This window comes from Corvus kubaryi, unplaced genomic scaffold, assembly GCF_017639235.1.
Source record: "Corvus kubaryi isolate FWS band 111438036 unplaced genomic scaffold, C.kubaryi_AGA036_p1.0 37149, whole genome shotgun sequence".
In the NCBI taxonomy this organism is placed as follows: domain Eukaryota; kingdom Metazoa; phylum Chordata; class Aves; order Passeriformes; family Corvidae; genus Corvus; species Corvus kubaryi.
This window is the reverse complement of record NW_024581039.1, coordinates 312,887-323,506: the sequence shown is the minus strand read 5'-3', so window position 1 is coordinate 323,506 and position 10,620 is coordinate 312,887. Positions and strand designations below refer to the sequence as shown.

At 52.7% G+C, this 10,620-nt stretch overlaps 2 protein-coding genes across 2 annotated transcripts in view; both read right to left on the bottom strand.

Moving 5' to 3' along the window:
- Positions 1 to 693, bottom strand: part of ONECUT2 (one cut homeobox 2) — a 19,545-nt gene extending 18,852 nt beyond the window's left edge. Inside the window, exons 1-2 of the mRNA XM_042021553.1 lie at positions 581 to 693; positions 16 to 391 (exon numbers count right to left, since the gene is read on the bottom strand). Coding sequence (XP_041877487.1) covers positions 16 to 391; positions 581 to 693 — 489 coding nt within the window. The remainder of the gene's footprint in view (positions 1 to 15; positions 392 to 580) is intronic.
- Positions 694 to 3,358: 2,665 nt separating this feature from the next.
- Positions 3,359 to 10,620, bottom strand: part of ST8SIA3 (ST8 alpha-N-acetyl-neuraminide alpha-2,8-sialyltransferase 3) — a 7,940-nt gene continuing 678 nt past the window's right edge. Inside the window, exons 2-4 of the mRNA XM_042021508.1 lie at positions 10,009 to 10,131; positions 7,660 to 8,217; positions 3,359 to 7,449 (exon numbers count right to left, since the gene is read on the bottom strand). Coding sequence (XP_041877442.1) covers positions 7,167 to 7,449; positions 7,660 to 8,217; positions 10,009 to 10,131 — 964 coding nt within the window. The 3' untranslated portion in view covers positions 3,359 to 7,166. The remainder of the gene's footprint in view (positions 7,450 to 7,659; positions 8,218 to 10,008; positions 10,132 to 10,620) is intronic.

Sequence of the window (10,620 nt, the reverse complement as noted above, 5' to 3'; positions counted from 1 at the left end):
CGGTCCCGGCGGCACCGTGCCCGCCCCGGCCGCGCCCGCGGGGCCGGGCCTGCGCCGCGGGCGGGCGTGAGGGCGTGAGGGCGTGAGGGCGGCGGGCAGCGCGGGAAAGGCGGAGCGCGCGGGGGCCGCCAATGGTCGCGCGCTGAGGGGCGGGGGGCGGGGCCTCCGTGAGGGGACCGCGGGGCCCTTAAAGCTGCCGCCGTCTTTGTAGCGTGAGGGGCGCACGGTGCCGCCGGGACCGGCCCCGAACCGGCCCCGGGAGCGGCCAGGGCTGCTCCCGCACTGCCGCCACGCGGCTCTCCTCCCGGCAGGCGGCCCAGCAAGCCCCGGTCCGGCAGCGGGGCTCCGCAGCCGGCTGCTCCAGGGGCCCCGCTGCACACAGCCGGCGCTGCTGCAAACCACGGTACAGCGCCGATCTGTGCTATTGGTTATTGGTTATCAGTTGCCTTAAATGCGGCTGAATTAGGGCTCATTAACAAGGTGTGAAGGATGCACGTCAGCCGGGCGTGGGTGGTGCAGTGCCAGGAGCCCCGCGTCCCCGTGCCACCCCGCTGGCACACGGCTGTGGGGTCCCGCTCACCGGTGCACACACGGACGGGCGTTCCCCCCTCTTCCCGAGGAAGGGCCGGTTCCCCAGGCCGCCCCTGAGTCCTCGCGGCTGGCAGGGGCAGCGCACAGCTCCGCAGGGCTCATGGCGAGGGGCTGGCACCGCGGCTCTGTGGGCACCCGCAGGACGGATGGAAGCGGACAGGGACGGGGAGCCAGGAGAGCGGCCGAGGAGCAGCGGACAGGATCCCAGTGGGCTCAGGGCCCGAGGGGACAGCGTCCTCTGGCATGGAGCTGGCAAAGTGGGGACTTGCCTGCTATGGCACAGCCCATGCAGGGCACCCGTGCCAAGACACATCGGGTTGGGCTGTGCCCGTTGCTCCCAGCTGTGCAGTTCACTACTTCTGCCCACTCCTTTAATCAGTAGCACAGCAGCAACAGCAGTCTCGTCCTTGCGTTTTGTGTCATCCATATCTTGGCCCTGATAACCGTCTCTGTATTTGTGAGGGTCCCACCTCCACTGGGTCTTTCCAGTAACTGAAAGTGGGGAAATGGGGAGAAATGTCACCTTTTGGACACTCCATCATCAGGCCACTCTCCAGAGCACCTGGAATCTCCTTGCAAACAGGTTGTGTATGACAGCATCCAGTTTCCCTACAGATTGGATCCCAAATGATAATTATCCGTTTCTCTCCATGCTGTCGTCTTGGCGTGTCTCTGGAACTCACAGTGTTTTCCGGGCTGCTTTTTGGCACTAATCAGGCCGGTATAAAGTGGAGCTCCCCCCGCCCCAGATACTCCTCCTGCTGTCAGCTTGTGGTGAAGAAGAAAAAAGAAAGAAAGACAAAAAAGAAAGCCCTGGCGTGAGGTGCCTTTGTTCAGGGCAAGTTATGTGTGAAATCTTTTTGTTCTTCCTAAAGGAAGGCAAAAGTTGCAGTTGATTTGGGGAAAAGAGAGGCAAGTGCAGCGCTCCAGAGACGAAGGTGCCGCTGTGGGCAGGCGGGAGGGGGGTGGGTGGGCAGATCCTGATGGGAATCTGGTGCTGCACATGTGCTGGTGTCCGTGTCCTCCCTTTTCCTCTCTTTTCCTCTCTTTTCCTCTCTTTTCCTCTTGCTTTGCCTTGCCTTCTTCTTCTCCAACAAATTCATCAGGCCTGACTTTGACTTTTTCTTTCCAAACCTGCACCTGATGGCTGTGTCCCCCGAGGATGTTTTGTTACACACTGTAGTGCCTAATTCTGGTGTCTTTCCAAATTAGTGTCAAAATTTTCCTGGGAATCAACCTGCCAAGGTGAAACCATCCATGCATGGCGCAGTTGTACCCAAAGCAGAGGGCACATCCTGATGGGGCTGTGCCTGCCCTCAGAAGCAGGAGGGTGCTGGGTGTCCTTTGTCACCCAGGCAGGACAAGGCCCAGCCGAGCTGGCAGCTGGGCACGGTGGCAGGAGCAGCGCTGGAAGCCGGGTGGCTGCTGCTGCTTCCAGCCCAGCGAGCTTCAGCTGCCCAGCAGGACAGCATTCCCTGCCTGCATGGCTGCCTTTGCCAGAGGCTTTCCCTCTGCTCTTGGGGGAGGGAGCAGGGAGTCTCTTTGTTAGCTTTCCTCCTCCTGTCTGCCTGCAGCCAGGGCTCCCCGTGCTGCAGCCAGGTGCTCTCACTCCCCCCAAAGAGGCAGCAGTGGAGTGTCCAGGGATGGTGGGGTGGGACAAACCTGGGGGTTGACCTGGCCTGGCTGCGCTTTCTTGCCCAGCATGCTTCTGGTTTGGGCTGTGGCTCCCCTGGGAATATGAAGTTTAATTTCTCTCCTCTTTTGTTCTCTGGGGTTCGTCTCTGTAGTTTCCTGCAGCACCCACACCTGGCACCTGACCCAAACCACACAGGAAAGGGTGACTCCAGGGTGACACCTCAGTGCAGGACACGGCACAGGTGCAGGGAGTTCTCCTCTAAAACAGCCGTCACCAGCTGGCCAGGGCCTGCACATGTCATTTTCACCTGCTTTTAAACAAACATTGCAAGTGTTTTCTTTGGCATTTTGAAACTGCTGTCACAAGCCCATTCTCTGCAGAGGGAGCAGCTCCAGCCCCTCAGGACACCTTCCCAGGGATGGAGGCACAGCTGGACACAGGGCTGGGGGCTTCAACCCACACTGGCCACTGGCACCCTCCAGCCCTGGCACCAGTGGCCAGCAGAGCCTTCCTCACATTTACCAGTGGGAGAGGAAGGAAAGGATTTTTCCTATCCCATCCCCATACCCAAACTGGGTTGTGGGACTACAAACCCTGCCTCTCTGCCAGGATGGTCTCAAGGACAAATAGATGAGCTGTAGGGGATATTAGTGGTGGGAAGCACACAGATAGCACAGACAGAGGATCTGGCATGGCTCTGCTCCTGTGCCTGCCAGCCTGAGGGACTCTATCCTGGGAGTTCATGCGAACTCCTAAAAACACACCGCAGAATTCCTGCCGGGAGCCACTGAGGACGCTACGCAGTGCTGGTGCAAGCAGCAGCTGGAACAAGTCACCTGGAACAAGTAACAGCAGTGGGCTGTAAGGTGTTCTTGGGAATGTAATTTACCTTAATGAGCCAATCAGTGCCCAGATTCCCACGCTTTTTATCTCCACGTATTCCACGGGAGTGCAGAATTTGATCCATCACACCAAGCTTGTTGCACTGCATAATGAAATACAGGGAGCATTAAGCAACACCATTGGCAACTCCTCTGGTGAAGTTTTCCAGTAAAACCCTATCAGTGGCCCAGAGCAGTTTGGGAAATAATAAGGAAGAAGTGGAGGCAGCAGAGTTTTACAGACTCCCAATGCACAAGAAACCATTTTATTTAAAAACAATGCATTCAATATCGGGTTATGGCACATGAGTCAATGCTGCAGGCACATCACACCGCGGGATCACACTGAGAGCTCCCGAGCTCCCGATGCTCACGACGAGAACGTGGCACGGTCATGAGGGGAGCCAGGGCATGATGTGCTGTGCAGCCTGTCCCCAGCCCCGGGCTGGGGACACACACAGCCTGGTCCCAGCCCCCAGGCCCAGTCCCAAGGCTCTCCATGCTCGTGAGGCTGGAGCAGCTCCACTTGCAGCGTCCTTCCCACCACGGGCGCCTTTGCCGCTCACCTGAGACTTGCCCTGGCCTTTTACGAACATCAGCCATTGAAAAATAAACAATGCTTTTAAGTATGGCCCTTAATAATGAAGCCTTTATTACAATTATGGCATTTTTTTTTCTTTTTTTTTAAAACGTTTATCTTTTCTTATTGAAAACAACTCCATCAGGCATTGAACTGTAGAGCCATTGGAATAAAGACACATTCTTTTACAGAAAACCTGCTTTTTCCTATTTGCCCTGTTTTTGCAGCCTCCATTCACAGTTAGTTCTGTTCCACAAAACTCTTGCTTTTTGGTTTAGTTCACAATTAAACCCAGTAGCCAAATGCCTGTTTTCACATGCCTCGCTACCATTCACCAAGGAGATGCAAGCAACAAAAACACAGACCCAAGATGTATAAAAGAAGAAAGGAAACATGTATTCCCAAACCTATGTACACCCCCAGCACCTTGGTACCCATCCTGTTGGCAGAGGGGCTGGAGCGGGATGTGCCTGCCACTGGACACTGTCCTGGCTGCCCAGGGCTGAGCAGGGTCTCCAAATGGAGGGAGCTGCTCAAGAGGACTTCTCTAGATTTTGGAACCTCAAATGTTTTGTACTTACAGTTATTGATCACGCTGCATTAGCTCTGTTGGCTTGTCTAGACATTCAGTCATGGGAGGGAAAATTCTCCCCGAGCCATCAGCAATTCATGCAGGAAGGTTTGGGACCAAAGAGAGGGAAGGAAGAGCCCAGCTGAGGTGATGCCGCATGCAGGGGCCACTGGCTGTCCTGAGCAGGGAGGGCAGTCCCCAGCACCTTCCAAATAACAATTAAATAAATAATTAAGATATTTGTTTATTAATGCAAAGGCATTTCTGCCAGAGAGAGGCAGCCCCAGAGAGCCTCTCCTCCTCAGCCACTGCCTTCTCCATCCCCTGCTGCCCTCACCTCTTCCTCAGACCCCACCAGGCAAAACAAAAGCTGCACACTTTGAGATGGTTTTCCACCTTGCACAAGCTCGGGCAAAAAAATATTGATACTAAGAAGCAATTTACTCTGGGCTGTGCTGTGCCATCGATCGTGGGGCAGAACTCCCCATCAAAATCAATGATTCTGAAATGTTCAGTGTGGGTCTGGAGCATCGATGGGGAGTTTTGCTTAAAAATCAATGATGTAATATGGCGCTCTGTCAATAATTTTTCTGTATTCCCATTTCCAAATATTTGCAGTCAGTTTTGTGCTTCCTTCTCTGCATTTGGTGCCCCTTTGTGCCTTTGGAAAGTTCTGGTGGTGATGCCAGGGCTGTGCCCAGGACTGACAGGGCGTTCTGTCCCTCTCCAGGACCAGGGGAGGTTCCAGAAACTGCATGGAGCACCTTGCTCCCTGCTTTCATGCCAATATAATAATAGTTCTCATTTCTTTAATTTGCTGATGAGAAATAATGGGTCCCTACAGGAAACTGGTAAAATGCCTCTTGATAAAAATGTCTGGCATTAAGACAAGCCAACAAGGGTCACCCAGGGTTCAGAGTGACCCTTCTGCCCCGGTGGACTCTTTGCCATTAGGATTAGGGTTGCTGGGCACCTCTTCGCCATGGACCCCAGTGACCAGAAATGACACCAGAAATGATTCAATCCTGCACTTCATTAACGAGCAGTACAGAGCTCTTCCTTCCCTGTGCAATTGCTGGTTTGGGGCTGAACAATCTGTGTGCTCCAGCACCTGGAGCAGTGTCCCTGCTGGCTTGGCTGGGACCGGCGCTGCCCAGCCGCTGCCGGCCCCACAGCTCCCGGAGGCTGTGATCCCACAGCCCTTGCCGGCACTGGGGGGACTCAGTCCTTCCCTGGGGACACAGGCAGCAGGGAGGGACAGGGACAGCCTGTCCTTGTGCTCCGCGGGGTCTGTGCCCGGCACAGCCGAACTCCGCTGCTGGGGTCAGGCCCTCACGCACGATGACACCGATGAGAACATGGAGCACAGCTCCTGTGGCACCACACGGCACTGGCACATCACCACCACACCACGTGCAGCCCTGGGCAGGGGGCAGCGGGGGGGTGATCCCAGCCTCGCCACAGCCCTTTGGAAAAGCAAAGCTGGGAACTGTGGGATAATTCAAATGAAGGAGAAAGCCAGCAGCTCTTTCTCCGCCCGGGGGCGTGGGGGAGAACTGTCCCAGCTGCGGGGGCCAGCAGAGCTGCGGTGCCACGGTGGACACCAGGACATGCCCGGGCTGCTCAGGTTGGGTGTTGTGCTTGAGATCTCCTTCCTCATGTCCTATGTCGGCTTGTAGGTAAAGAAGCTGAGAAAAATTAACATGTGCCATTTTAAATATTGGATTTTGCATCTTTTTTCATTGTGGGGTCAGTTCTTACCCAGAATAGTAAAAAATGGTTGAATACCTACCAGCATACTCACAAGAAACCCAGTTACTTCCCAGGGTCCTTTATCCTGAGACATAATGGCCAACACTTCCCAACTCTAAGTGACCCAATTGTTTGTCCTGTCCCCAAGCAGCCAAGGAAGCGTCTGCCCTGTCTGCCTTGGAGTGCTGTTGGTGACGGGAAAATGGGACCACTACTCCAGCTGTCTGACTGGTGAGTTACAGACATACATGGGGAAATCTGGTAATGGCATTTCCTCTTCCCTGCACTCCAGCTCTGTTCACTTCCCTACAAAAACCAGTTTTAAAAATCCCAGCTCCTGGCTTCCATTTTTGCCCATCCTGCCAGTCCCTGCCCAAGCAGAGGGACAGGGTTTGGGGCTTTTCTCACCCAATATGCCTCCAGAGAAGCCTAATTCCATTTACCATGGTGGTTTAACTTTGAAACCAAATGACAGAACAGTATCAGATGGATGGGAATGAACATGCTTCAGCCTGTCTAGTCTGGACTAGGATCTGTCCCAAATGGAATTAAAACACTGAAGTATTCCAAGAGTGATATAAACACCTAGCTAAGGTACGAGCCACTTTGTGACCTTCTTCTTGTTATTCTTTAAAAAATGTAAAATTCAGTAAATACGAAAATACCCAAGCGGTGGAAATCAGGATCCACACTGAGGAACTTGCGTGTGACGCTGCACCGGAATCCCGAGTGGCTTCCTCCATCGGCCACGGCAACGCTGAGCTATTGAGAGCAACAGATACAAAAGAAGCAAAACCTTTTAAAAGTAGCATTTCTAGCTCTAATGAGAAGGAACAATAAAATGAAGAGATTTAGGGCGCTTAGTGGAACGCTAAAATATGAAGAGATATTAAAACATACTGAGTGGCTTATCTAGAAATGCAAAATGTTTCAACTTTGCAGCTGCACAAATCGCATCTACAGAATGTGATAAAAGCTTCTGCACTGCTAAATACGCTGAAACCCTTGGATGGGCAGTGGCTAAAAAGCATCTTTAAATTATGGAAAAGACTTTAGGGTGGGTTTGTTTCTTTTTTAGAATTCTATCTGAAGAATGTTTAATTTGGTTTTGGGCACTTTTTTAGACAATCATTTGGCACTTCAAGATTTAGGTTCTTAGGCACAATGCGACAAGGTGAGTTTGGCCAGTCCTTCACCGTGCATCCTGTAGAGCAGCTGGAACTCTGCAGGCAGCTGGTGGGACTCCTGCCACTTGGTCGTGAACTTGGTTCCCTTCTTGTCATAGTAGTGGTACGGGAGGTCCTCCCGCGTGTTGGGGTCGAAGCCGAAGGGCCAGAATCCATACAGGTGGATCTCATCACATATGGCCGAAGCCAGGGTGTACATGAGGATACCTGTGCTCAGCCGCTTCGGGGACAAGTGCTTGTTCCTCCAGTACCTGGGGAGACAAGCACGTGAGTCAGAACCAATCTGTTCAGAAATAACTGAAGGATGTTCTGAAGCAACAACAAAACTGCAGTGGCGCTAAAAACAAGTGGTCCTGACTTGCCAGACTGTGCCTATCACGTCAGGCATGAGGGGAAAAATCAGTTAAGAGATGTATTTGTACAAAGAGATGTATTTGGCCAGTTAAATGCAAGGCACCCACCTGTTAACGTGCTGCATGATATTTCCTGGCCAAGCCAACTGGACCTTTAGCTGCCCTCTGTGCTCAACGAAGAAGTCAACCAGTGTTCTCGTGACTGTCGCTGACGTGTGGAAGAAAAAAGCAGGGATCCAAAGAATGGCCCCATCAAGCTTTTTCAAACTTAAAAAGAAGTTGTTGCGATCCTGAATGGTCAAGAGGTTGTTGTAATACTTCTCCAGGATGCTGGGGTTGAAGGTGGTAAGGTTGGTTTTCTTTCCAACATCTTTCTGGAAAGCCTCGGTTGGAGCAAAATTGCACCGAAAGACAAAATCTGATTTATCAATTTCCTGCCCGCACTGGCTCCCGGTCAGGATCCCACTGTTGCCGACCACGGCGCAGATGTTGTAGTGCTTGTTCAGGATGGGAGACACATCAGGGAGCAGAGACCTGAAGTTATTGCTGATGGAGAAAACGTACTTATGGCTGGAATAATCGTAGTGCATCAGCTGCCCGATCCGAACGCTGCTCTTGGTCAGAGAAAAGTTTTTGATGACGTCAACATGCTGAAGGATTTCTTGCCTAAAACAAGAGCAAAATAACAGAAAACATGGAGTTCTATTTCCCCTTTTTTTGCAGTGGATTTGTTTTCCACCTAGACTTATCTTTTTCTTTTTTTAAATTGTACTAAAGTAGTTTCCTGAGCAATAGAGTGCAGTGGTTTTTAAATTAATATAAATAGATGGGAATGAGGGAGCTGGCTCCTCACCTAGAGCTCCACTTGGCTTTACCGGCTGGTCCCTACTGACACCAGCTAAGGCTGTGCCTGTGCCTCTTGGAATACTGTCAGCATGAAAATATGGGATTGGCTTCTTAGGACACGGGGCGCAGCTCCCAGTACATCCCCCACAGTCACCCAGCTGTGGGGTGTGCACTGCACTGCCCTGTGCAGGCTGTGACATGGGGCCGAGGACGGGTTTCTGCTGGGGCTGTGTGTGCCTTTCATTCCTGGTGCAGCCACAAGGCACCTGAAGCAAACCCAGGTTATCCAATCGAATTAAAAGGAGACAATTTATATATATATATATATATATATACACACATATATATATTCTCATTAACAAGCTTCCAATCACAAAACCAAGCAACAGTTGCTGTCTCCAGCTATGCAAATATAGTTCCCTAATTCATATTTGAGCAAGCACAGCAGTACTTTTACAAGAGTTATTAGGGATACTTACAAAGCAAACAAAACCAACCCTGCTTGGGAATTTCCCTTGCAGGGCATAAAATTAGAAACCCAATAGGACTTTATTTACTTATGTTTATGGAAAACAAACAACCATTCCTCCAGCTTGCATCCTCCAATGTCTGAGCATTAATGGAGTCCCACTGGGTGCCCTAATTATGGGTTCTGGCTGACGGACAAGTGCAAAGGCAGCTCCTGAGGCATCAGCTAAAATCATCAGAGGGATAGCACAGTGACAAGCTTATGGAGCTGCTGGTGCCACGGATGGAGAAACACTGAGGGCGGCCACTGTCACATAGCCTGGGAGGTCCTGGGGAAAAGATGGGACAAAGTGCCACCTCCTCTCTGTAGCCCACAGCTCCTGAGGGCAGCATGTAGCAGCACTGGAAGGGAATTACTTGTCCTGCTGTCCTTGGACAGTGGCCTGAAGGGAGGAGAAAAGCCCAAACCTTGCACTGAGAGGCGCAGCAGCTTCATCCTGCCTGGCCACAGAGCTGGGTTCCTGCTCCCCAGGTGGGACATGTGAGCAGAGCCATGAGCCAGTCCCTAAACCGGCAGGCATTTGTCAGAACAAAATTACAATCCAAGATAGCAGTAGCTGTCTTAAATGGCTACACAGTCTTATTTTCTTTTATAGAAATGTTTAATATATGTAATCAGCCATTAGATGTATGTATAAAGAGTACAAAGCTCTGTGCCTGCCCCCGCAGCCAGAGCTGGAGGCAGGAGCAGCACTGCACTTGCTCGGAACTGCCGGCAGCTGGGAAGTTTCTCTGTGTGTGTTTTGGCCTCCATGGACACAGCATTTCATGGCTGTTAGAGCCCAAAGTGTTTCCAGTCTTAAACCACAGCTATTTATCCTGGAGTAATGACAATTCTACTTGCACACCAGGAAACTGGGTCACGTTCTGGTACAATAATGTGTGTTGCAGCCTGGTGTCCTGCTCTGAAATAATCAAGTCTTCCAGGGGAGCTGCAACTGTCTGGGGAAAAGCTCTGGTTCAGCCTTTGTCTCTTGCCGCTGGCAAATTCCTGGGAGCTCAGAGTACTTAGCGGAGTATTGCATTCCCTTAACTCCCGGTGGGAAGGGGAACAGCCTGGGCCGTGCACAGCTGCCTGCTCACCTCTGGTGGGCAAAGGCGCTCCGGTTGAAGGCCCACTTGGAGGGCTTGTCCTGCAGCTCCTGGCCCAGGGAGTTGGTGATGGGGACGAACGAGGGGTCCAGGAACTTCAGCGCAAACTGGGACCTGGAGATGGACACAGACACTGAAACACGCACTCACATGGGGACACATGGGGATACAGAGACAGCCACGCACACACATGGGGACACCCACGCACACACATGGGGACACACGGAGACACAGAGACAGCCACGCACACACATGGAGACACATGGGGACACCCACACACACATGGGGACACCCACACAACACACAGAGACCCCCTCAGAGCACACATGCAGACACATAGAGACATGCATACAGCACACATGAGGACACCCACGCAGACACAGAGACACCCACGCAAGCACACAACACACACGCACACACCCCCCCCACTCAGACACACAGACACCCCACACACAGACCCGCAGCCCGTTCCCGGCCGTGCCCGACCCGCCCCCGCGGCCGCCGCCATCAGCACCACGGAGAGCGCCCGGCGCTGCCGCCGGGGATGCGGCCGTGGGCAGCCCCCGCCCGCCGCTCCGCACCCCGGCCGCTGCGGTTGCCGCT